Source organism: Emys orbicularis, chromosome 8, assembly GCF_028017835.1.
Source record: "Emys orbicularis isolate rEmyOrb1 chromosome 8, rEmyOrb1.hap1, whole genome shotgun sequence".
Lineage (NCBI taxonomy): Eukaryota > Metazoa > Chordata > Testudines > Emydidae > Emys > Emys orbicularis.
The window spans coordinates 10,755,181-10,783,176 of NC_088690.1; the positions used below are offsets into that span (position 1 = coordinate 10,755,181).

A 27,996-nucleotide genomic window follows, 5' to 3' on the forward strand; every position below is an offset into this window, starting at 1 on the left:
AGGGCTGCTGCTCTACACCAACACTTAAGGTGTGACCTGCATGCTGGCAGGTTGGGAGCTACAACAGAACAGCATTGTGAGGCACCCAAGGTTGCAGGCCAGGCAGTGGCACAGCCCCTCACTGGTGTGGATTGCACCCTGGAACATGATAATAGTTCATAGCAGAAGCCTTCAGCCATGGGCACCTGTGAATGGGCGTTCACCCCACACAAGCCCTGAGCAGGTTGATGTGGGCCAGAAGGGGCCAATTAACCATATATGATGCACCTGGAGGGGAGCCAGGGATTGATAAAGTTGAATTGCATACAAAGCCCAACTGAAGGAGGAGCTGGACTAGGATTATAAAGACAGGAAGCAGAGAGCAGGAGGCAGCTAGAGGGAAGAGGCCTGTAGTCACTCTCCAGAAGGATAGGGAGTTGGTCAGGGACAAAGAGGCAGCCCAAGGGAGAGTAAGCCCCAAGATCCTGCCCTGGACTAGGGAGTCTGGCAAGAGACCGAGAGGGGTGAAGTAGCCATAGAGAGCAGAGGAAGCTCTGGTGGTAAACCCAGAAATAGACAGAGGTGGGGCAGGAAGGAGCCCAGGGAAACAGGGACTGAGACTGAGCAGACCTGGATTGCTGGTCCCAGGGCTAGAACCCAAGAGTTGTGGGCAGGCCTGGGTTTCCCACTGGGAAATGACACAGGACCTAGAGGTGAAATGGAGGAATATCTGAGGTAGCAGCTGGACAGCTTATCTGGTTGGAGTTTGATACCGCAGAAGGAGGGGACTGTACAGCGACCTGGTTGGAGGGCTGATTCACAAAGAGAGGGGGCACCATAGCGTGAACAGCCATTGACAGCTTTCACCCCGTATGGTGCCCCCTAATTACCAGACCTAGCCACAAGGAGGCACACCTGTGGTGAGAGGGGGCTCCTTTACAGCACCCTAAAAATAAGGGAGTTCCTGTACACACACTAGGACTGTGAAACCAGCTCTTCATGTTAGCATCATCATTAACATGCATATATGGAGAGGCAGGCCCCACTAGCTCATGTAACAGCAGGGAAAATAAACTCCCCCCACCGGCCCCATAGCAGCTCCACGCCTGCTCCTGCAAAGCAGAGACCTGGTTCTCCATTGCCTTTAATCTCAGTCAGTCATTTAACCTTTGAAAGTAAATACATGGGGGTGTAAAGTGCTACCAAAGCAGGAAGTTAGCATTTTATACCCACTCTGTACAGGTGCAAGAGACTGCACAAGGTGCAAGACAATGGGGAAACAAACACAGTGTGTTGCTCCTCCATTTCTCCCCTGCACTCAGATGGGGCACAGCTGGGTTACTCCAAAAAGAAGAGAGTGTTAGCACATATAGCGTTATTTCTATATTCCACAGGTCAGACTTGGGCATTTTGTAAATTAATATCCATGAGCCTGATTCATCCTTATTGTAGCTGCACTGAAATGAATGGAGTTACAACAGGAGTGAAGTGGGATCCCCTCTTTTAAAGAAATACAAACATTAGCAGGTCTCAGTCTTCTCATTTACACCTGTTTTACACCCCTACATCAATATAGTCAGCCATGCTGTAAATAAGAGTAGAACCAGGCCCAAGGACTGACAATCTAGGATTGTAGAGGGAGCTTTGGATATTAACTGATGGGTATAACGTCCATTTAAAGAAAATACATTCCTTAATTAGCCTTGTCCGGCTGTAAATTGCCAGCGATATTATTTTGTGCAATCAGTTGACACAGACCTATCAGAAAATTTTCCACTCACAAAATGTCCTCTATAAAAATAAATCTGATTATGATCTGACCAGAAATAGGTGCCTAAAATTACTGTCAAAACAACAGAATCAAAAGGATGAGTTGGCTTCCTCTCTATATTTTCTGCTCTATTTATCTTGCTCACTCCTATGTAAACTCACTATTACAAACTCTGCTAATGCCACTGTTTGCAAGAGCTAGCCTCACAATTCATGCAAACCTGTTTATACAGGTGGTACATCATTTCACTCAGAATGGATAATACCGATCTGAGTAAAAACTACAGGAAAGGACAACATTACAAAAGGGATTCATAAAGCGAGAGTGGGATGCACAGTAAACAAGCAATTTGGCACTTGGTTGTAAAGTCAAATGGGAAAGTGTTCTTTTTAATCACCAAATAAGACAAAGCAATTTCTAGACTGGAAAATGCATAACAAACGGAGTTCTGCAGAGTAATAATAAAAAAAGAGACAACCACTTGGTAAGAGAAAGTGTTTTAATGGGTCCATCAGACCTCACACAGATGCCAATCCACCACTACTTGTTTTTCAAAATGTTTCTCTCTATATATATCTGGGAAGGGCTCCGCACCCAACTGATAGTCAACGGAGAACAAGTCAGTTACCATGGCACTAAAACATGCCGTAACTGCAAAATATCCTCTACTTTGTTCAGCACCCAGGAGGACTACCACCAATCTATGGGCCAAATGGGGCAGAAGCAACAAGATCCTCCTTCAGACTCAGACTATGCAACTGCAAAAGCAGTGTTAACATGATTATTATGCCAAAAACAGTCCTACACACAGAGAGACTTTGTGAATTTTATTCTCTCATTCCCTGCAGTCGGAATAACCTGTAGTTAATATTCTTACATACTGGTAATTCACATGTGTACATCTCTATCTCTCTCTCACACACACACACCTTGCCCACTTCCCTCCACCACTCCTGTCCCAAAGGAACTACAGAATGATCTCTGCAATTTTCTGAAGAAGCCAGTATTGAGATGACAATCAGTCACTTTATACTCTAGCACTAGTGCAAACCTGTATGTTGTTTTGCCACTGTTCAGGGACAGTCAGAATTTGGCCTTATGGCATGAGGAAATCCAACAACATCGTCCCTTCCTTTCATAACGTGGTGGGCACAGTAGTTTTGAGTGGTATGTAGTATGAAGTTTGTTTCAATGAACAAAACACCACAGCCCCAAAACACAACAGATCCCTCTGTTCCCCTCAAGGCTGCCCCTCTCTGGGAATTCTAATGCTCATTCCTTCTTTGTTTCATTTCAATTTCCAAAATATAAATTAAGTAATGAGCCAAAGGGTATCTGAAGCATAATTAGCAATGAGCTGATGGACTTATCAGCCCAGGTGAAAGTACATGACAAGCACAATACATGCCACAGGTCACTTGAATACAACGTTTGTATGGGTCATGGGAACAATGACACCATCTGAAGAGGGGAATTCCAATCTGGAAATTTCTTAGGCTGGAACATGGCAAAGCCCAACCTGTGACAAAAGCCAAGGAGCCCAATATGACAGCCAGGGGCTCCGAAGTCTATGTTTACCTTATAAATGGTGCTACTGAGTTTGTGACCAGTTAGTAACATAATTGGCCCTAAACATGGTTTGTGCCCTCAAACAACATAGTTAATATTTTTAATAACCATGGGAACTAACCAAGTGTTGCCCTTACCAGCAGCCTAGGCTGACACAGATGTCTTCCTGCAACAAGGTCATAATAGTTATATTTCTTTGCAGATGAGACCTCATGACCTCTCAGTTTTCCATGTGGCAGGACATCCCAGAATGTACCATGCTATGTATTGTTGCTCTTTGTCCACCCTCTGGCGCTCTGTCCCCTATGGATCCCCTCTTTTTAGTTCCACAGATTTTCCCAGAATGCACAAACAAAAGTAGGGAGTGTGGTAGGTGAGAGTGCACGGACATGGTCAGTGCATGTTTGTGTTGTGAAAAAAAAAGCTGCTGTGTAGGCACAATTTACCCATTCTTGGAGTAACCAGGAAAGATGTGGATGTCATGACCTGGTTATAGTTTTGTGTGTTTTTTTTTTAAATCACAGCTGTTTTTCTAGTGCAGACAGGGCCCTAATGGCAAAAAGAGGTCTCTGCTCTCTTCAGCAAAGAACGTGGCTTGATATCGTAAGAACCACTTCACACACAATCATTCCCCACACTCAGGGCCGGCTCTAGGTTTTTTGCCGCACCAAGCAAAAAAAATTTTGGCTGCCCCCCGTCCCAGCCCTGGGCTCCTTGCCGCACCCCCCTGCTGCCCCAGCCCTGGGTTCTCCCCCCCGACCCGCACCCCCTGCCGCCCTAGCCCTGGGCTCCCCCCTACCCCCCCACCATTGCCCCACACACACACCTCCTGCGGCCCCAGCCCTGGGCTCTCCCCGCCCCCCCTCACCTGCACCCTCCTTCCGCCGCAGCCCTGGGTCACTGGTAACTTGCTCCCAGGGCCGGTCATTCAGCAGGAATTTTAGATGTGCACAGAACACAGACAGGATTGGTTCCCATATGGTTACAGAACTGCAGTAAAGTGGAACAATTTTCAGCTTGTGTGATTGGAGGATATCTGGATGCATATTATAAGACTGCCCTACATAAATGAGGAAAAGTTGAGGTGCCTTTATTATTCTTTTGTTCCACTCTTTCTTTCTATGGGGAATTTGCCAATGCAATATCACTGTCTTCCTTTTAAACAAACAAACAAAAAGGCAATGGCTGTTGAAAATAGCAATTCCAGTCCTAATAACCACTGGGAAGCATTTCTTGCTCAATTTTATCCTACTTTTTCTACAGCAAGTTACAGTGGATGAGTATATTTGATTTGGGAGAAATGAAGTAACAGCTGCCCAAACTGAGCTTGAGCACTCCTGAATTTTGAGGTGTTCAAATCTGGAAGGCAGGTGCTGGGGGGGGGGGGGAGGACTGTGGCTCCGCAGGGGAGCACGCAGCATGTATGCAGCAGCGTGTCTGGCGCTGCGCGAAGCCAGACACGCGGGTCTGAGTGGCACGGTAAGGGGGCTGGGGGGTTGGAGAAGGGGTAGGAGGTTCCGGGGAGGCAGTCAAGGGACAGGGAGCAGGGGGGGTTGGATGGGGCAGAGGTTTGGGGGGGCAGTCGGGGCAGGGAGAAGGGGGGTTAGATGGGTCAGGGGTTTGGGGGGGCAGTCAGGAGACAGGCAGCAGTTGGATAGGCATGGGAGTCCCAGGGGTTTGTCAGGGGACAGGTAGGGGGTGGGGTCCTAGGGGGGAAGTTGGGCGGGTCTCAGGAGGGGGCAGTTGGGGACAAGGAGAAGGGAGGCTTAGATAGGGGTGGGGTCCTGGGGGGCAGTTGGGGCAGGGGTCCCAGGAGGGGATGATCAGGGGACAGGGAGCAGGGGTGTTGGATGGGTTGGGGTTTCTGTGGGGGGCAGTCGGAGGGAGTGGATGGTGGCAGGGTGGGGCTACCCTCCCTCCCTGTGGAGTGTCCTATTCTTTGAATGTTAAAATATGGTATCCCTACCCTTCCCAGTGCAGCTCTCCATTCATAGCAGGCTGCAGCATGAGGTCTCAGCTTCCTCACTCCCTCCCCCTCTTTCCTGTTGGTAGTGGCCAAGGGAATGCTGGGAAATGTAGTTCTTTCCCTGCTCCAGGGCTGGCTCTATAGGCAGGGAGCTAACCAAGGAACTACAGCTCCCAGGGCCCCCTGTTGGTTCTCAGCTCCCAGGCTGGATCCCCCGGCTGCCGCCCCTGTAAATGGGCTGCCCCAAGCACGTGCTTGCTTTGCTGGTGCCTAGAGCCGCCCCTGCCCACACTAGCACATCTGGGAATGCTTCAGGGACAATCCTGTGTCCTTCATCTTCCACATGACTGAAAATAATTTAATCTGATAAAAATGTAGAACGAAGACCATCAGCAGGTGGTGTTGGAGGTTTAGCTGAAGTTGTCATTCACTCCATCCTTGTTGGTGAATTAGCGTGTTAGTAAGTGATCAGGAATTAGGGAACTAATTAACTAGTCTTTAATACCAGTGCCCAATAGAGAGAAAGTGGGTGAGGTAGTATCTTTTATTGGACCAACTTCTGTACCTTTCCCAGACCTGAAGACAAGCTCTGTGTAAACTCGAAAGTTTGTCTCTTCCCCCTACTGAAGTTGGTCCAATAAAAGATATTACCTCACCTACTTTGTCTCTTTAATATCCTGGGACCAACCCAGCTACAACAACACTGTAAAGTACATAGTAACACAGTCACATGTTCCACCACATGTGATTCAGCTTCTATTGGCTGTTCCCCTCTTAAATTGACCATTTCATAAATACTAGCTGTGTTAATCTCAGTCATATTGAAAAAAGGATTAGTAATATCACAGACTTATTTCTTTGTCAAGTTGTCTCATCCTTGTTTAGCTTGGGACAAAAAGTGCTGACAGACAACCAGAATACTGCTATTTATAATTTGTGATAACTAGTGATATGCTTGAGGTGGCCACAAAGTTAATATTCAGAAGTGAAATTCCACAACGTATGGAGAGCAGTGGGATCTGAGAGGTTTGGTTCAGACCCACCACCAGATACAATATAGTCATTGTCAATGATAGCAAAATATTTTTGGAGACTTTGAATTGCCAGTCATCATAGAAAAGCCAAGAGAAGCCTTCTCTACTCCCTAGTGAAAATTCCACTCAACTCTATTTGAATCCTTCATGGTCTCTCCTGGTTTCTATTGTAGAAGCATTAACCCCAATGGCCAGTAGCTCAATTGTTCTGTTCCTAAGTCTAGTTGTCCAACCAATGACAGATTTTTAACTGAAAATTTTCACGAAAGCTCTTTTCCTATTGGACAACTAATTAACATTAGACCATATTCATTAGAACAGGTCTGTACCTTTAGTCAATTGGCACCTCTTCAACAAAATAATAATGTACTGGAATCTGCATTCTGCTTCTTCCCTCTTTTTGTCATACGGCCCTGGATGAGATATTGGAATGATTTTACAAGAGTGATTTTACTGAAGTGAACCAAGAAAGAGCAAATATATTGCATTCATATTCACCATGCAAAGAGATAGTCCAAGTAGCAAGGCAAGAGATGTTGTAGCTTGTAATAAGGTTAAATGCAACCTTGGTATAAGCAGGAACATCTTCACTGCAGTCAATGGAGCTTACATTAGGGTTGAATTTGGCTCATACTTCTCAGTGGAGTACAGCATAAGGCTTATAATGAGATAGCAAAGGGATTAAGGGTGATTAACTATAAACAGAAATAAATCTTGCAGGCGAACTGCTTAACTGTGCAAACACAAAAGTGCCCTACTCAGCAAGCTTAAGTTGTTAGATCAATACAATAGCGCCCAAGACATAAGCAGATACATATTTAAAATAGGACAATTGCATCGTTGATGCAAAACCATTAATTTACAGGGTTTCTGACTGAAAGACTGTAAAAACATCCATGCCTTGTACATGTAATCACTTTTATTTTGCCTGCACGTTTTTTTATATACATCTTAATGTAAAGAAAAGCCTGTTAACTTATGTAAAAGAAGATAATGTATTTTATTTAATTAAACATAAGGGATTATTATTCTGCTTCTGAAAAAAAAATACATTCTATAATTTTTTTGTGATCATTCCACATGAAAGTACATCTTTGTGTTTTTATTAAAGAAATATAGTAATAATAACAATATTAAGCACTTACATACCAAGATAGGGCAAATCTGGAATCTCTAATCTGAATCCCCTTGAATTATGAGGGGCTTTGGGTTCAAATCCCTAGATCCCAACCAGTCTCTGTGGTTTTGGCTCTAAGTTGAAGGGGACTGTTTTCCAGTTCTAGTTTGGATGCAGTCTAAATCTCATGAGACCAACCAAAAATGGCAGAGATATTACATGATCAGCTGATTTTATATTTCTGCCAATTTTGATTGAAATCTCATGAAAACGGCTAGACTATAACCTCACCCATAGCCTTGAATCAGTCTCAGACCAACCCCCGGAACCTCAGCCCATACCTTTTCAGATCCATATATCACTTTCTCAGCCCATCGCTACTTATATAACACTTTATATTTCCAAAGCATTGAATAAACATTAACTAATCGAAGTTTGCTAATGAATGTCAATATTAAGGGTAAACAGAAGTATTTATATAGATTGGCCCCAGACCCACAGATTTACATTTTCACCTACTGAAAAAACTATACAAAGCTACTTTCCAGTTCTGACTTGTTTTCTTAGTTTATATCCCTACTACATTTTATATAGAGTCATTCAAAATTATGCCATTTACTTAATATATGTGAGGCACTGTTGCCAACTCTCGCAATTTTATCTTGAGTCTTTTGATATTTGGGGGTTTTAAGCTCCAGCTCTTATAGTCATTTTATCATGTGAAAATTTCAAGTAATTTAAAAAAAAATTAGTACATTTCTAGCTCTCATGGTTGCGGAGAAAAAGCTTGTAAATGTGAACCAGAAAAGCTCAAAAACCAGAAAAAACACACACACAAAGAGACAGACCCTCAAAATTATTATTTTTTAAAATCTTGGGATACATAAGCCAATCTCGTGGTTTTTTAATGCTTGGGGTTGGCAGTCCAGGTGATGAAGTGAACTAGGACTGGAAACACCTTCAGAACCAGAGGAAGAAATTCCGCTATCCCTGCTTCCACCAGTGATTCATCAGTGTTTAAAGAAGTGGGGTTTGTTTGGAAGGTGGAAGAGTTGAGTCTACTTAACCTGATGCCCTTGCCTGGGTGTGACTAGAGAAGAAATTCAGAGACTGCCCAGACAACATCCCAGTGAGAACTTCAGTGTAGACAGCTGAGGAAGCTGTATTTTGAAGCTCTCTCAGTTTCTCTTGATGTGTGTGTCAAACAGCTATTTTAAAAATTGGGTCACAGTCCTCAGAGGTCTTAAGTTACAGGTTTGATTTAACAAAAATACACAGCACCAAAGAAAGAACTCAGTTACAAAGGAAAACTCCTGTTGTACTCTACATACTCAGATTTAATTGTTTTTGTACTATTTCTTCCCTCTCTGTCCCATGCTGGGTACTCCTTAGCCAGGGTTCAATGAGACAAATACCTCTGCACAGAAAATGCCAGTGCTGCTTCCTGAACAAGGAGCAAGAAGGTGCTGATTTACAGGACCACCTGCTTCTTCTCCCTAAGAAAGGCCCCTCTGGGACACCTATAGTTCGCCTTGGCTCAGCAGCTTAGCCCATGTTAGCTTTCCCTAAAGGATTTACTTAAGATGTAGAAGTTGTGGGACTCTCCTTGAACTGCAGTGTGATTAAAACAAGTTGTGTGTGACTTATAGAAGATGACTGGTTATCAATACTCTGACCATTCACAGTACAGTCAGAGAAATGGCATACCTAAGAAAACAGCCTGGCTCCTCTCAAATGCCCATCCTTCCCTCTGCAGGGAGCCCACACGTAGCCACTAGAATAGCCACTTACAAACTGTTGGCAGTGACTCTTCTACATCACTGTCACTATACAAACCACTACCCGGGTTATGGATGACGATAATGCTACATAAATAATCAATAAAATACAGAGTACAAATAAAATAATAAGTCTGGCTCTGCCACTAACAACTTCTTCAACATTTAACTTCTCTTACTCCCCACTTTCCTCTCCTGTAAAATTTGGATAACATTATTTAACTACTTCACAGGGGTTCTGTGGGGCTGTATTAGCTAAAGTTTGTGCTGTGTTTTGAAGAGGAACCGTTCTATGCAGTGTTCACTAGTAGCTAGCTTACCTTTCAGGGCAGCATAGAAGATCTCTCTCTTCACTAATTGTAGGTATTACTCATACTTAGCACTTTTGTTTACTGTTTTCCCATTTTCAGAGACACACGAATGTTTTTTTCTCTGTGACATGTATTTTTACCCTTTTACCAGGCTATTTTTGCCTGTTATTTTTCTTTTCCTATCAGGTCCTTTCCTGCCACAGCAATATTTGGGAAACTACCATTAAGGAAAGGCCCTAGCTTATTTGCTTAATAAAACTACTGGCTTGATTTATATTTAATCAGGAACATGGTTGTTATTTCTTACGTGTCTGGAGCCTAGATGTTTTTTCATTCTCATGACCCAAAGAGTTTTTGATGCTGCAACAATGAGATGTGTTTTTTTTTTTAAAAACCTTTCCTTTTGCTATGTGGGCCAATTTGTTCTTTTGTCAGTCATGATCTTGGCCATTTTGATTTTCTCTCTCTAGATATCAAATGACAGGGGCCTAGTTTTGATAACTAGAGAGTTAAACTGATGTAAATCCACCTGTGATGTTCTATACCTTAGGGGAGCACCCTGTAACCCCCATATTCCTAATTTATATATAATTGTGATATTGCATATAAAGCATGCCATGTAAGGTATCAGGGGATCTGCTGAAAGTCACTGTTCTATCTAAATATCTATATCATTAGTCCATATGAAGTTATGGGAATTGTGTTGTATGGTTGTCACTAAAACCTGCTGTAAGTTGGGGGAATCAGCCAGATATTAGCTCCCCAGAGACAACATCAAGGAAAGTAACCAATGCCAGGGCAGGTGTCAAACCACCATCAACAGCCATTGTCCAGTAAGGGAGTTACAATTCAATGATTCATCTGCATAAGGCCACACCAGGGGAATTGCTCAACCTTGCCTGGGGACTCCGCAATGCCAACCAGACATGCCTGGACCTATGTTCTCCAAGCACATGGTACTGAGGGTATAAAACAGAACACAGTGACCCCATGCTTAGCCCTTTTCTCCTCCCCCCACCTACACTGCAAGCAACAAAGACACTCAGAAGACTGAAGACTCCAACAGGGGAGACTGGCCCAGGTTTGAACTATGAACTGCAATATCCAGTGGGGTGAGAAAAACTGCTTAATCTAGATGTTGCCCCGTCTAATAGGGTTGAGAGTTTAGACTGCGTGCTTATATTTTATTTTGGTAACCACTCTGACTTTTTACCTATCACTTATAATCACTTAAAATCTATCTTTTGTAGTCAATAAAAACTTGTTTTACTGTTTATCTTTACCAGCGAGTTTGCCTGAAGTGTTTGGTAAATCTGCTCAGGTTTACAAAGGCTGGTGTATATCCACTTTCCATTGATGAAGTGGCGAAACAATTAATAAACTTGCACTGCTCATCTTGAGCAGTGCAAGACGGTATATTCCTGAGGTACAAGGCTGGGAGCTGGGGGGATTCAGCTGGTGCCTCTCTCTCGGAGATTCATGAGTGGCTCTGGGAACATTCATGCAATCTAACTGGGTGTGGGGCTCCAGGCGCTGTTATCACTCAGCACAACCACATGTGGAGGGGTTTGCTGCTTGTCACTAGCAAAGCATTGTGAAAGACAGCCCAGGCTGGAGAGTTAAGGGGGCACAGTGGTCCCACAGTCCCAGGCTGCACCCCGGGGATCCTGTCACACCACTGACTTCAATAGAGTTACTGCTCATATATAGTGGTATGAGGGCAGAATCATGCCCAGTTTATCTTCAGGTCATGCATAACTACTGCATACATTTGTTAAAATAGAGAATTGTATCTTTTTGAGAAACAAGCTGGTAGCAGCATTTAATCTAGAGTAGGTTTTTATAAAGAATTTATCAGAAATATATTGGGAACTTGAAGCTGCGGGAACAGATGACTCTCTCATCCAACATGCATAATTATCTTCTTGGGGAAGTGTATAATTAACATTAAAATATTACAGTTTACAATTATATTAAGCACTATGACATTCTATTTTTATCTCTTTAAAAAGAAAAATTAACTTAGTTATCAGCATTACTTCTTGGAGTCTCCTCCCCATCAGGTGTGCTCCATAGTAACATTATCATTCAAGTGACAACTAATACAAATGGCTTTTTAAAATATTACATATTTGCCTTCCGGGCAACTACAGCTGGATTGCTTTTTTAAAAAACGGAAACAGCTATTCAGCTTAATTAGTGGTTGTCAACTTTCAATTTGCCAGCATCCTTTCCACAAAAACAGAATGACATTACTATACCTTATTCACAGCTGTGCATGAGTGCTGGAGAATGTGTCTCTCTCTAGCTATTAATACCCACTAAAGGTCTAGCCAGTTTAGCATTGGGAAAACTTCTGTTAGTGGAATAAACTGTACACTTCTAGAACCTTCAGGAAAGTGTACCGTTTATTCCATTAACAGAAGTTTTCCCAGTGTCTGTTTGGCTGTATCCTGAAATCATGTTGGAATCTAAATATCCTTTGTCCATCTGAATATCAAACCCTTTTTGCCTTTCAATCTGATGCCCAATTTAAAAACTAGGGGTTAGTCTACACTTGAAATGCTACAGTAGCACAGCTGTGCACTTCAGCATAGCCACTCACTACAGCAACAGGAGAGGGTCTCCTGCAGGGGTGAAAGTAGAAACAGGGACTTACCAGTACAGGGCTGGGTTGGGGCCAGCTCTGGCCCCTGGAAGGGGCAGGGCCTCGGGCAGAAGGGGCGGTGATGGGAGGGGTCAGAGCCAGTCCCGGCCCGCCCTGTAACAGTAAGTGCACTCCCCCTCCCCCGCCGGGGTAGCAGCGGCAGCTGGGGGCTCTGGCAGCAGTTTAAAGGGCCCAGGGCTCAGCCACCGCTACCGCCCCGGGCCCTTTAAACCACTGCCGGAGCCCCCGGCTGCCACTGCTACCCCAGGGCTCCGGCAGCAGGGCTCCGGGGGCTATTTAAAGGGCCGGGGCCGTAGAGGCAGCAGGAGCCCCAGGCCCTTTAAATAACCCCCAGAGCCCCGCCACTACTCCAGGGCTCTAGGGGTTATTTAAAGGGCCCAGGACTTCCCTGCTTCTACCACCCCGGCCCTTTAAATAGCCCCCGGAGCCCTGGGGTAACGGCAGTGGGGCTCCGGCGGCTATTTAAAGGGCCCAGGGCAGTAGAGGCAGCGGGAGCCCTGGCCCTTTAAATAACCCCCGGAGCCCCGCTGCCGCTACCCCAGGGCTCCAGCAGCAGGGCTCTGGTGGCAATTTAAAGGGCCTGGGGCTCCACCTGCTGCTAGGAGCCCCAGGCCCTTTAAATTGCCGCCTGGGGAAGCTGGGCCGCCCCAGTACGCCGTACCGGGGCGTACTGGCTTACTTTCACCTCTGGTCTCCTGTCAGTGTAGTTAATCCACCTCCCTAAGAGGTGGTAGCTAGGTTGACCGAAGAATTCTTTCATTGGCCTAGAACTGTCTACATGGGGGCTAAAGCGGCTCTATTATGTCGTTCAGGTATGTGGATTTTTCACACCTCTGAACAATGTATCTGGGTCAACTTAACTTTTGAGGGTAGACTTAACCTTTCTTTCAATGGAGAGTTAAAAATAGTTTCTGGATTGGTGTACACTGAAAAGTTACATTGCCGTACCTATGCCTCTCAGGGGTGTGAAAAATCCAAACTCCTGAGAGACGTAGTTAAGCCGACCTAGCCACTAGTGCAGATAGTGCTAGGTTGATGGATGAATTCTTCATTGACCTAGCTACCACTTCTCAAGGAGTGGGATTACCTACAGTGATGGGAAAACCCCTCCCATCGCTGTATGTGTCTATACTGAAGCGCTACAGCTCTGCCACCCCAGCATTGTAAGTATAGAGAGCCCCAGTTATATCAAATGCTGAATCCCCTTGCTCGTTTTATCATGCTTATAATTATTATTATTATTATTATTAACCATTTTTATTAGGGTAGCACCTAGAGCCAACTGCAAATAGAACGGCAATGTGCTGGCCATTGTACAAAAACGTTGCAAGAGACCATCCCTGCCCTAAAGTGCTTACAGTCTTAATAGACAAGACAAACAAAGGGTGGAGGAAACGGATAACATTTAATGTCATATCATTTTTGTGGTTTTTACCTTTAAAAACAAAAAAACCCACAACCTGTTTTCCTCTCTCCCCTGGCTGCTGTGTGAAAGATCCACATAAAGAGCAGGGGAAACTGACTAACTGAACGAAGACAAGGTGCTGTCCAATGCACAAATAAACAAATTGAATTTTAAAAAAAGAAATGTTTTCTCTAATGTCTTTCTTGTCTGATAATCTTAGGTATTACTTGTAACAATAGCAGGTTATACATTGGTAGGCAGAAGTGTTAATTTTTAGAAGGACACCATCAAGTTTAAAACTGCATTTCTGTATGAAAACTTTGTACTTACTACAGTTACAAGCAACACCTAAGATGATCATGACTGAAAAGTCAGCAAAAAACAAACAAAAAACCCAAAACCTGTTTTTCAGTTTGTGCACTTTGAGTGAAAGTTACCTGTTCTTGTGCTAGCACAGGCTTATATACTATTTAAGTGCCATTAAACCAAAGAATCATTATCAGCTCAGGCACCCAACCCAAAGAGCTTAAGTAGTGAATATTAATTGTGGCCCTCTGCGCATGGGTGAATTTCACCTCAGGTGAATGGGCTTAAGGTCCAATTCTCCACTACATCCAAGCACAGCTGCTGCTCTACAGCCTGCATTCAATTCTCACACTATGTCTGAGTGGCAGCCCCAGGGAATTGGTTTGAGTTTCCTGATCAGGGCTGAGCAGCCTTAACTTATGCCATGGGCATATAATCACTTAGGGACCTTATGCCAATGGGGGTTTGGGTGAGCTCTACTCCTCCACACCCCTTGCTTTCCTGTCCCAGCCATGTACCATCTTAACACACCCTCCTTCCCCTTTCCCAGGGTGGAGAGGACAGATGGCACAGGAGATGGCAGAGCAGCTTCCACCAGTTTATGCCAGGGGAGAGTTCCCAATCACAGGGTAAATTCTCCCCTGGCCTTCTCTGGCTGCTTTAAGGCTGCTATGTGGTACAAATTGGCCTTAGCAAACCAGAGAATCCCAGCTAAGATCTTCAAGTCCCCAGTTTACATTGATCATTATTCCAGAAAAGGAGAGGTAAAATACAGCTAAGCACTGCTCATTCTGTGATCATTCTGATCCATCATATATGATGATGATGAAAACAAGGAAACACATGGAAGACAATTTCAATGCGAGTTAGGGTCCTAAATTTGAGGATCTGGGCCTTAGTCTTTCTGTGCCTCAGTTCTCTATCTGAGAAATAGGAATAATAGCACTTGCCTACCTGTGCTAAGAGGATACAAATATGTAATAAAAGTTTGTCAGGCTCTCAGATATTACAGTAATGTGAGCCACATATGTATGTGATGGATAGTAAGAAAGAGAACCCAGGAATCTTGAAACCCAACATTCCACTGTTGTCTCACAATTAATTGTCTAACCAACTGGCAAAGTGTGCGTTGTGCCCTCCCCCTCCAGGGGCTGATCCACAGAAGAGTATAACCTACTTATATCACCAGTTACTGTGTTAGCTAAAATGGAAGAGGTCTAATGCAATGGCTATGAAGATCCTTGGCACAAACCCTGTCTAGTGTGGTGTGCAATATGTTTTTTTCAGCCAAGTTCCGCCAGCAGTTATCCTGATGTAAATGTGTTGTAAATTCAGACTACCACTGAAGTTAGTGGAATTATTCTGGGTTTTGGTCACTGAGTGAGTTTGGCCTTTTGTATTTATCTCTGACAGCGTTGCTCTTGAGGTCTGTTGTATATATATCCATTGTGACCTAAACCAATATTCACATAAACATATTAAACATGTGGAAACCAGTTAAAGAATAATAAAACCATTCTTGCACCATCCCTTCCTAAAATCAAAATCACTTCCATTCATTCATACCACATCCCTCTGGATCTATACAATATGCCTTTTACTGGCTGCTAGGCAACCTGAACACAGTTCTTAGTAGTAGCTGTATATGTTTGTTAAGAATGTACAAAGTTACCCCTGTGGGGTTTATTTAGTTTTTTTAAATAATGAGGAAACACCATAACCCCAAATAGAATGGCTTTCCTTTCTGATCAGTAATTAATATCTCTGGGAATACAGAACTGTTTGTCAAGAGACAAGTAATCCTGAAACACACGTATGACAAGGTTATAAATTAGCTTCTTACAAATATGCAGTAGATGAGATTCTTTCTGCCAAGCGGGATTTTTTTTAAATGCCAGTGATATAAATGAATACACTGTAACCAGCTTTTATGAACTATGTTTACAGAGAAATCCTAAAACACAAAATGGTTTATTCATTACCTTTCACCAATTCAATTCAATGCTGGAAAATTCTAATTTAAAGCAATTTATTCAACCCTTTGTACAAAACCACCTTCATAAACAAAAGCAGACTAATATGCTAGATGACTAAAAATTACAGTGCATACAACAAAGTACGCAGAGAGGTTTGTTTTTTTTTTAAACTGAATTTAATTATTACATTTCTTATTCCCTCTCAGGGCAAAATATGTCATTTTGCACTCCAGTAACAGAAGTTTTACAAAGCAATTGTATCTTTAAAAGTATTATTCATGTTTTTGTTCTTTAATATGTTTTCTCCTATTCCCAACCCAAGAGGTAAAAACACTATTCACAGATCTCAAATAGGATCATTTATTAAATTCCTGACTTAAACTAGAACAGCTGTGGGGAATCCTTTTATAAGGATTGATTAGGGCCCTCCTTTATTGATCATTACACCTAACTAATCATTAAATCTTTGTGCATAAAATGTGAACTTCCTAAAACACATTCACAGAAATAAGATCTCCATCTTGCAAACACAGATCAATTTCTACTAGACATTTTAATACCAAAGCACATTAGCTAGGTTACAATTGTCTCTGACTGGCAAGCTGTTACGGTCTTTACTGATTGGCAATCGGAAAAGGTATGAAATTCTCTCATCTTTGAAAACATAAAAGAAAAATCAAAGAAACTACTACTAGTCTGAGCTTCCCACCAAATTGTCCATTGTTTTGATCAATGTAAGCAAAAGGCAAACCCCATCAGCACCAAGAGGGCGTGGTTCTAGGATAATAATTCTGATTCATAGCGATTAATGATCACTATGAGGTACACTTACTACAACTGGCTTTCTTCCTCCCCCATGTACTGCATGATAGCAGATTATAAAAGTTTTATAGATAGCCACTTGAGTGCCACTACAATTCCAGTCTGCCAAGGCTACATCATTCAAAAAGGCTTCATGACTGTCAAACTGAAAAAGATGGCAGAGCAGAGAACATTATATGTCCCTAACAACGTTGTTCCATGAAATTTGATACTCAAAGGAAACTCAAGGGGTTCTTTAAATAATTACCTCGTCCTTCTTACTGTAGGAAATAATTTTGTGTTACGACTGATCAAGTAAGAGTTGCTGTTAAGTTTCATTGGCCTTAATTTAAATAAAAAGAAAAACGTTAGCATGACCTTGTCCGGAAAGCCACAAAGTAAAACAGTGAAATTTCCAATGAGATTTCATTTAATCCAGAGTACCACCTGCCTGGCCATTGTCTAGATTAGCCAACCTCAGACCCATAATCCTCTACTGGAACAGCTCCACCAGGCCAGAAGCCTCTAGTTTCAGCAAGGCTCAGTTGGTTTTAACTACTATGTTGTTTAACTCTCCGACAAAGCCTTACAAAGCTGCTATTAGTTCTAACCCAGTGCACCTGCACCCATGGAGAGCTGCTGGTGTAGACACATCTGTATAGTGAATGTGCTCTTTCAAGTTAAGTGATAGAATGGTGTTGATGCCCCAAATCAGTCACAGGCTACTTTCACAGCTAATTTATTTAGGATGAAATTCATTCCCATGCAGAAGGTCAGCACAAGAGCTAGGCACCATTTAAGTCCCACTTAAGACCTCAAAACAGGATTTAAGTCATGTGTAGGTTTTGTGCTGACTCTGCACAGTGATAAATTTCACCCATTGTTATCCAAAGACACTGTCAAGGTAAAAAGTCATGGGCCTGATTCTCCTCTGCCTTATGTCTCATGTAATGTTTTGCACCCACTTCACAAAGATGTAAACAACTGCACAAGATTCAAGGCACTGGAGAATCAGGTCCCACAAATTTCAAAATAAGATCTCTTATTTCCTTTGTTACTAATAAACTTTGCATTACTAAAACAAAGAATTTTCCAATTATTTTTCAAGATGTAAACTGTTTGTTTACTTTTTGCCCTTCATAGTTAACAGCCAATTTCATTTTTGTTTATAGTCAGTTTCAAAGCCTGACCCTGCTTCCTCATTCACATTGAGTAGTATCTTTCTCTGCATATGGTCCCATTGAAATCAATGGGGAGTGGTACCATCAGTTTTTAAACAGATTAGAGCCTAATGTAGGCTCTGTAAATCAATTTTTAAAAGAAAAGAAGCAAAATTAACACCAGGAGATACATTTACAAGAAAACAATTCCTTTCATCCACCTACGAGCACTCAGTTGCATTTTGTGCCTTGTAAGGGCTCAGATTTTGGTCTGTTAATAGCCACCACTACCATGCTTTGTTTAATGCTTACATTCAAATTACAGATTCAGGTTTATGACAAGAGCAAATGAGCTCAAAACAGGTTGAAATATTAAGTGGTTTTAAAAGGTACCTACTTAAAATCTTTGTTAAAACTCTTAAGTTATGGTTCATATTACGGATCTGTGAAAGAGATATAAAAATAAAAGCACTTCACCTTGGAATTGTTAAGTACTTAATTTTTCATTTTAAATCAACATACACTAATGTTGTTGATACTCTAATATTACAAATCCTACTATTTTAGTGACTTCTCTCTGAAAAATCAACATAGTATATTATCTCTTTTCAAGTTTAAGGCTTTTCCAGAAAACTTCAAACATATTTATTTAAAACTTTTGATTAATTCTAAATTTTATTTAGAATGTTCTTGATAAACCTCACATAACTTTATAGAGTTTGCCTTCCTTTTACAAACTTCATTAACAGCAGGGACATGATGTCCTGTAATAAAGTCAAACACAGGAGGAGAAACATGTTTAATTTGGTAATGGCTTTAAACTCTGAAATATCCTCATAACCCAAATACTAAATCAAATAATTTCACAGCTAGATCTGTGCCAACCTATATATCAGTTTTATTTTATTACCAGAATCTAGCAACATGGCAAAGATCGTATTGCTATTAAATCTGTTGTACCTTGCACCTGAATACATAAGAGATCAAATTAATTATATATTTACTATGGAAAATGCTTTAGTTAAAAAAAAAATCCTCCGATTAGATGCCCACTCTCAAATCAGGACAGCAGCAGTTCAGAATGATGTGCTTTGTACAGTGGTATATTTTAATCTAGAAACTAAAGGATTAGTTATGAATCCATTGCATATGGATTAATTAGAACACTGTGCATCTGCCATTTTTCTATTGGCTAGAAATGTCTGGAAAATGATAACACATTGTTTCAACTAACCTTATATCCGGTGCCTCTGTTTAATTAGTCTGGAGACAAAGCTATACAGAGAACCATTTTAAGCTGCTGCAGCTGGCTCTCTGGAATTTGGTTTGATAGCTGCCCTTCTCTCTCCCTGTTTAATATCTTTTTCACGTGTTTAATACAAATGGGAGTATTTTGCTAGGGAATTCCAAGTGGGTGCTTTCTAATTCTTCAAAATACAAAAGCCTGAGCACAGCTTTCCAACACAGTTTGAATGCAAATTTTCTGGGGTATCTGAAAGGTTAAACACTATCAGGGTCAATTTTGCTGCATAAATGAATTTGAAGTCATCTGTCACATGTAATAAAAAAATGTTTCTAAAACATTTGCACTTCATAAAAGAAACATGATGAACTCATAGCATGGTTGCTTAGTTGTAGCCCTGTGCTGTACTCTGTAGTTCAGGAATCTTTATTTTGCTGACTTGACAGTGAAATTCTGGCTCATTGCAGAAATTATATGACTGCGTTTTTGTATGAATCTCTCCTTCTAGTGGACATTTGATGTGGTTTCACCAGAGCTGTCTTTTAGCACCCTTTAACAGAGTGGCACCCACCTCTTGCAAGTGCCCCCTGGCCATGTGCATGTGCCTGTACTCTCTTTCAGTTTATGGTGACCCTGTCAGCGGTTTCAATGACTCAGCCCTCCAGCTGAATCCCACACAATCTGTAGGTAATACAAACAAAACGAACCCCTTCCCAGACAATCCAACAGAGACCTATCGCAAGGCCTCTCAGTCTTTATACAGTCCCAGGCCTGGTATTGAGCTGTACCCCCAGGCCTTCTTCTCTGGAGGCAATGGTTTTGCCCACTCAGACTTTCTGGCCCCAGCTCTCCAGCTGGGCCACTAACAGTTCAGGACCCCTTCCAGTGGTGTATCAAATATTCAGGCCACTTCCCCAGTGGCTAATGGCCGCTTCCCGCGCAGTCTATCTAGGCCGCTTGGATTGCTTCTCTACTGCCCTTTTTCTGTGACAGGTGTGATAAGTAAGGCTACGATTTAGTCATGGGTATTTTTAGTAAAAAAAAGTCATGGACAGGTCATGGGCAATAAACAAAAATTGATGGCCCGTAACTGGGCCATGACTTTTACTAAAAATAGCCCTGACTAAATCTTGGGGGGGGGGGGGGTGTACTGCTCTGGGGGGAACTGGGAAGCTGCTGCTGGGGGTGGGAACCAGAGGGCCAGCAGCACCGGCTGCTGGGGGCCGCCCCCAGGACCGCTGCTCAGGCAGCCGCACCGGCCGCTGCTCAGGCGATCCCCGGGGCCAGCCACACCGGCCGCTGTAGAAGTCATGGAGGTTGCAGAAAGTCACAGAATTCATGACTTCCGCGACCTCCATGACAGACACGAAGCCCTAGTGATAGGACCCAGAGGCCTCCAGCAGGGAGCCTCTGAGCCTGGTATACCATGTCACACACCCTCACTCCCTGTAGCTATGTGTGGGAGGACCCTCAGTAGTTGGAGTGAATTCACCTGTTTCTGCTCAGCAGTGCAATATTGCAGGGAGATGCAAATATATTTGGTGGATATGAGCTGATCAGATTTAATGTCTCCAAGTGTGGGGAAAAGATACAACCACACAAAACCCCATGAATAATAAACCTAGAATAATCCAGGATTTACTTTCAAAAAGCCAAATGCTTCAAATTATTTTGTTCTTAGCATTTATGATTACTTTTTCTGGTATATCTTTGCTCAGGTTTAAATAAAATATTTGGAAAGTGCCAGCACTTACCCAGATCTGCAGTTTCACCCGCTTGTCATTCCTGTAAACAGTTTTCACTTTGAAGTCAATTCCGACTGTGCTAACAAAAGCTGGTGTGAAAGTGTCATCAACGTATCTGAAGAGGAAGGACGTTTTGCCCACACTGCTGTTGCCAATGATCAGAAGTTTGAACATATAATCGAAATTTTGGTCTGAAGCATCATTGTGTCTGTATCTGGCATCTGTTACTGAAGCCATCTAAGAAAATGACAATGACACAGAGCAAATTTAAGAGTAGTTTAGTGTTAACTGTCCTCAACTCAGCACCTCATACTTAACATGTATCCCTTCTTTCTTAAGCATTTGTATTTTTCCCCACTTAAATAACTTTGAAATCATCTATGTGGAGCCTAATTTTTAGCTCCCATCATGTACCAGTGCATGTAGAGACCGCTCTAGCCCACTGCTGGGGGCCTTAATCAGGAATATTTGGGGGGGGGGGCTTCCCCACACATAACACATACTAAAAAAGCAAACAGGGGGCCCCAAGCAATTGCTTAATCTTCCTATGCATAGCACCAACACTGAGAGCATGTGTAATTTTCAAGCCCAGGCCATAAATGTGATGCACAGATCTGGATTCATCAAAGGGATAAATTGGTGATTTTAGGTTTTTCAACTATTAACAGAGAAACAGCATTCTTACTCAAAATTACAGAGTACTTCAATAAGCTGCTGAGAACTGAAATCTCCATTACAATGCACTAGTTTGGCAGCTGGGACAATTCATTTAGGCAGCCACGGTGGGTAGGTAAACAGAAATAGTTTCATTAACCACTACTAGAGAAAACTAGAATTTCCTAAATACCAAACTGTGCTAGCTGTGCTGGTTGTCTATCACTAGAGAGGATCTTTTAAAGTTTCCTACAAATATTGGGGGGGGTCTCACTAAGTCCATCCATTATTTATCCACGTACAAAATAGTAATTAATATAAATGGCATCTGTGTGGAATGGAATAGCTTAGAGGAACTGTCCATGGCATTTATTTATTTTTTATTTTTTTTATTTTTTTTTTTATTTATTGTGACAGATTATACTACCCCTTTGGGTAGAGGTCAGGGGCAGCTCTATGTTTTGTGTTGCCCCAAGCACGGCAGTCAGGCGGCTTTCGGCGGTGCGCCTGCGGGAGGTCCGCTGGTCACGCGGATTCGGCGGTGCGCCTGCGGGAGGTTCGCTGGTCACGCGGATTCGGTGGCATGCCTGCGGGAGGTCCGCCGGTGCCGCGCCATCGGCGTCCCTGCCACCGAATTGCCACCGAAGCCACGGGACCGGCGGGCCTCCCGCAGGCATGCCGCCAAAAGCCGCCTGCCTGCCGCCCTCACAGCGACCGGCAGGCCACCCCCCGCGGCTTGCCGCCCCAGGCACACGCTTGCTGCGCTGGAGCCGCCCCTGGTAGAGGTAGAGGGATACTGGCCCTGGGGCCAACTGAGAAGAGTTACTTAAAACCCCCTCCTTCTCCTGTGCTCCTTGGTAGGATTTAGTGACCATGCAGAAAAAGGTTAAATTATCTGAAAAGTCAAGGTAGCTGGAACTCATCAGGCAACCATAGCTCACTGCTTTAACTTACAAGGCAGGAAAAGAGACACAAGGTGGGAAAGGTAATACCTTCTATTAGATCAGCTTCTGCTGGTGAGAGCGAGCTCTCGAACTTACACAGAGCTCTTCTTCAGGTCTCCTGGGACTAACACAGCTACATCACAACTGCATAAGGCAGGAAAAAACAAGCAGGGGCTGCTCTGACCAGAGCAGGAGACTGTGGAAGCTCAGTCAGAAAAGAGGTTTCTGTTTATCTTTTCATCGCTGTTCATGGGCGTAGACATGTGGGCCAGGCTTTAGCCTCTCCAAAAATTTAAGGACTGCATCAATAAAGAAAACATTGACTTTGGAACAGAAGTTTGTCCGCTTTTGATAAAGTGAGCTAAACAAATGTAGTCATGTATCAGAGGGGTAGCCGTGTTAGTCTGGATCTGTAAAAGCAGCAAAGAGTCCTGTGGCACCTTATAGACTAACAGACGTATTGGAGCCTGAGCTTTCGTGGGTGAATACCCACTTCTCGGGATGCATGTCTATAAGGTGCCACAGGACTCTTTGCTGCTTTTACAAATGTAGTCATGGTGCAAAACTACTCATTAAAGCAATGTTCAACAGTTATTACAGCCACCACCTCCCGAATAAAAAAAAGTTGTCTATGTCCCTGCTGTTTGTATCCTGGTAGGGGAACATTTTCATTTATTGATGGTGTTTATCACTGAGAGGAGAGGCCAGAGGGCCTGGAGTAGTTTGCCCTGTGACAGATACATGGAGTATTTCATTTCTAGACCACTGGTTCAAGTCTAGCCTGGGGCAACAGTGACTGGCAGTCGATGACTGTTCAGTGGTTTATGTGAAATGAGACAGGCTGAGTGCAGTTCTGAGTGGAGGCAGCCGTCTTCTAACAGCCCTCTTCTTGTTGGCAGGATCAGAGGTCAAGGTCTGAATGGGCCTACAGACAGAACTCCCCACTCATCCCAGAAAGTTATTCTATCCCATTCCTGAGCACATAGTCGAGAGCACAAATTGTCTTTGGGAGTGAGACCTCCGGGAGGGGGTGTTCTGTTTTTTTAACTTGTCACAGGGTATCCAATGGTCACTATCATGCTGCCTTCCCCTTCTATTACTCTGTTTATCCACTGCTAAAGGGAGCCTGCTGCCAAGTAAAGGAAGCAGTGACAGGAGCTAGGTGTAGTGCACTAAACTCTCCCTACCCTCAAGACTCACAACTCCCCTAAAACCCATTATACCCTGGTGCCTAGCAGAGGGAGGGAAGGAGAGAGCCAAGACTGGTACAGGGAGCTTAAGGCCAGAAAGGGCCATTAGATATCTGTTCTGACCTTCTGTCTATTACATTTAATCCAGTTACCCCTGTAACCCTGATTCCTTAAGTCCCTTTGAGTCCAGTGGTTGGACTAGAGTCATGGCCTCTCTTTCAAACATCCGACATTTCAAGAAAAAAAGTCACTCATTTTAGTCCCACAGTTCCCTACTTTCTATTCACCTTTGGTGTCCCCTTACATTTATTGTGGAAAGTTATTGACACCACAACTAAAGAATCATTGCACTGAAGTGATAGAAAGGACTGTTTACTCTCATGGAGTGAATCCCAGGGCATCTTACCTTCCTGCTTGAAGAATGTTATGTTCCCACTCTTTTGGAACTTTGTCACACACTGCTACCCACATTTGGGCCCAGGTAGGTTGAGCGCTATGGAGCAGAGGAATCCTATCCAGTACTTGATCTAAGGCCTCATCTACATACAGAATTGCACCAGTTTTACTAAAATCCACTTAAAACCAATTTCATTAAACTGGTACACAAACCCATCCATTTAAACCAGGATTTTATCATTTCTTATGGAATTAGGAAAACCAAAATAAGCCTAGTTTAAACCAAAGTAAGTGTCCATGCAAGGGTTTGCATCAGTTTAATTAAATTAGTTTAAAATCATATCTTCAGTTAAACTAATGCAACCTGGACTACAAGGCCTACCTGTTTTACAGACTATCCAATGTGTACAGTTTATTCAAGAGCACCTAAAGCAACAGTTAAACACTCAGTAACATCGCTGCCTGCAGCAAAAACTTCTGCACAATTACCCTAGGTGAGGCTGAGATTCTGTCCATTATATATATTTTTATTTTAATATTTGAGGCTAAGATCCTTTGCAAACTCACCAACAAGATACAGTATGAATTTTCTTCTCACCAGCATAACAGGAAAATATTCTTTTATTCATGACTTTTGAATCCGAGTAGGAATTTTAAAGCAAAGCTTCAAACTAGCTGCTCACTCACACACATACACATGCATAGCCCCAATTTCTGATACTGTATTGGAAATCTGGTCATTTATTATACAGCTAAGAAGACCCAACAATTTCTCTGTCTTAATCAATGTGTACTATCCCCATGATGGAAGAAAGTCAGAGGCTTCACATTTAAAAGTACCTACTCTTCTTGATACACGTATCAGCACCAGTGCTAATGGGAACATGTGCTGATGGGAAGGAGATCATTTTCTTCATTTCGTATTCACCCAGAGAGAGACAAGGTGGGTGAGGTAATATAATTTTATTTATTCACCCATATGCACCAGATTCATCACCATCATCACTTAAAGCCTGGTCATTTCTAGAATTACAGTTAGATTTCAATAGACAAGTGACCCACTGATTAAATCTGAATCAGTCTTTTCTGTATATCACCACCTTTGTGGAATCCATTCACCAAATCCAACATGATTTTTAATATGAAGTACTGCTGCTATCCCTGGACCCACAGATTGCTATAATCAAGAGGGCAAACGGCTACAAATGCTTCTTTCAAATCTCTGTTAAAAAAGCAATTACAGAATGTGACTGGCCAGTATAGCTTTCAATTGAAGCAGTTTAAAAAATAAAAAGTGAGTGATTCTTGGAAAGAACATTCTGCTGTTTTCACAGAAGAGCAACTCTAGATGGGTTGTACAGAGATTTTGAAGCACTCAAGATCTGTGAGCTGAACCACAGCAATCACAAGAGGAGTTAAAAGTCACAGCAGTGTCAGGAGGTCACAAAGTTTCAAAAACTCTTTCAAGTTCAATTTTCTTGCTTGAACTTTTCCCCCCCGTGACAGTTTGGAAATCTCTCTTTGTACAACTTACACATTCTGTTTGGTATTACGGACTTTCTATATGTATGGGGGCGGGGTCATTAAACCTGGATGGTTTTCTCTTCAAATGGAGGCACCCTATGTCAATGAGCTAGCTAGCACTCAGAAAAAAGGGGACTTGCAGATGTGGGGGTGATTAAAGACTCCCCACTCTTTTCAGATCACTGTAAACACTGACTGAAAGGGTCAAAGAGACGGTACTCCATGGTCCAGAGAAGAAGCCAAGCGCTACAGAGGGTATGTGGAGACGGGAGAGAATCCTACCACCTCAGAGCAGTGTTTCTCAACCTTTTTGATACTCGTGACCAGCTTGCTGTCTTCCTAAACTGTGTCAGGGAGATCTCAGTGCCTGTCCACGGGCCGGTCATTGAGAAAGATTGCCTTAGAGGACTTTGATTAAATCATAGGAACAGAGGACACAGGACTGAAAGAGGCCTTCTGGGTCACTGAGTCCTGTCCCCAGATATCGCAGGGAATCCTGCCCTCTAATCCCATCCAGAAACTTATCAAGCTCCATTTTAAAACTAGATAGGTTGTTTGCCCTATTGGAAGGCTGTTGCAGAACTTCACTCCTCTAGTGGTTAGAAGAAGGTTTCTAATTACCAGCTTAAATTGCTTCATAGCCAGTTTATACCCATTTGTTGTTATGCCGTTTCCCAAATCCCAGAGAACACACAGGAGTGGTGAGGAATCTCAGGCAGGGAATGGTGTATGAGTATCAGAGCATGGCTGCAACATAAGCACCATTGCTGGCCAACTGTGGCACTCCTGGTGCTCCCTGCCTCAGTTTCCTTCCCCAAGATGGGTCTCCTCAGTTCTCCACACACCAGTCCATGCTGGAGATGTGGTTTAGCCCTCTGGCCAAGTCAAAACAAAACTTAACCCCTTCTGGGGTTGCAAAAGTCCAACTAAGAAGTCCCAACAAACAAAAAGGTTTTTCTGCTCTTTGGGGCTTCTCTTCAGTCTGCCCTCTGGGCCCTGTTCCCAGCCACTTTCTGGGCTATCTTTGAGAGTCTTTCTAGCTCTGGGACAGAGCATTCATCCCCCAGTCTGGTTCCTCTAGAGTACTACTCTCCATCCCTCCTGGACTCTGTTCCTTGTCTCTTTCCTGGCTCTGGTATAGAGCACTGGGCCCCAAAGCTGGTTCCCCTGGAGTACCTGGCCTCCTGCAGACCCTGGCTCAAGGCCTTCCACAGGAATCTACCCACTCTCTGTGGTTCCACTCCTCAAATGGAGCTCTCTCAGCCCTTTTATAAGGCCTGGGTGTCCATTAAGCCAGTGGTCCCCAAATTGTGGGATTTTCCCCCCTAAGGGGGCACAGAGGAATGTTCTGGGTGGCACAGCAGGGTCTGGGCCAGCCCCCACAGGAAGTGGGGAGGAAGCACCATCCAACCACGCCCTGCCCCCACCTGCACCCCTGGACTCAGCCCCTAGCTCCCAGCCTGGCTGCGGGTCCACACCCAGTCCGCGGCTCCAGCTGCCATCCCCAATCCAGCCACAGCAATACTGCCAGCCCCAGACCTGCAGCTCTGCTCTCGGCCCCTAGCTCCCGTCTGGCTGCAGCTCCAGCCCCAGCCTCCCCCCGACTTCCAGCTCCAGCTCCTGACCATGGCTCCTGGGGGGGGAGGGGACAGGGATATGGGGGTGGGGGGGTACAATATGAAAAGTTTGAGGATCACTGCATTAAGCTATTACCTGACCCTCCTCAGTTCCATCCCTCATTAATTGTGAGGCTGACTCCATCTTCCCTCAAAGGGGCCAGCCACCCTGTGATGAGGTGTTTTATTGCTTTTACAAAGATATGTATATCCCTTTTGCTAATTGTTTTTAGAAATCCCTTTTGCAAAGCCTGTGCCTGTTTACTTCAACTATCATGTTTCCCTGAAGAAGTAAACTGTAAGCCAGACTGGCACTTAAGTGCAGCTTAGCTGGTGTGTAGGCCTCACTCTGGCCCTTAGCACAAGGGGGAATTTCACTTTTATTGTAGAAGGCAGAAGCAATGAGAAGTATGAACTGCAAACAGCTACCATAGGAGAACACATATAGATGCACCGGCTTGATCTACTTTCCCAAAGTGCTACTATGCAATACCATCTGTCAGACCACGAATATCAGAAATAGACATTGTGGAAACAACATTTACTCCCCTCCTTAGAGAAACCTATCTATATGGTAATACCTCACACATGCACATACATACACACTTTTCTCTAGGATGACTCCAAATGTCACATCTTCCTTCCCTTTACAGTGCCATTAAATATGCTATTTTCTAAATTGTAAAATCAGATAAAGATATAATCCATATTCAGAATGGACTCCATCTGATGGTTTTTTTGGTTCCCCCCCCCCCTTTTTTTTTTTTTTTTTTTAAACAAAACCATGTTTGGCTCAAAGCATGGTAGAATAGCATCTGAAACCACAAGAATATTTTTTAAATT

The 27,996-nt window shown here is 43.3% G+C and overlaps 1 protein-coding gene across 1 annotated transcript in view; it reads right to left on the reverse strand.

Moving 5' to 3' along the window:
• Window positions 1-27,996, reverse strand: part of RAB3B (RAB3B, member RAS oncogene family) — a 130,207-nt gene that overhangs the window by 87,736 nt on the left and 14,475 nt on the right. The window contains exon 3 of the mRNA XM_065409499.1: window positions 20,839-21,066. Within this exon, the coding sequence (XP_065265571.1) occupies window positions 20,839-21,066 (228 nt within the window). The remainder of the gene's footprint in view (window positions 1-20,838; window positions 21,067-27,996) is intronic.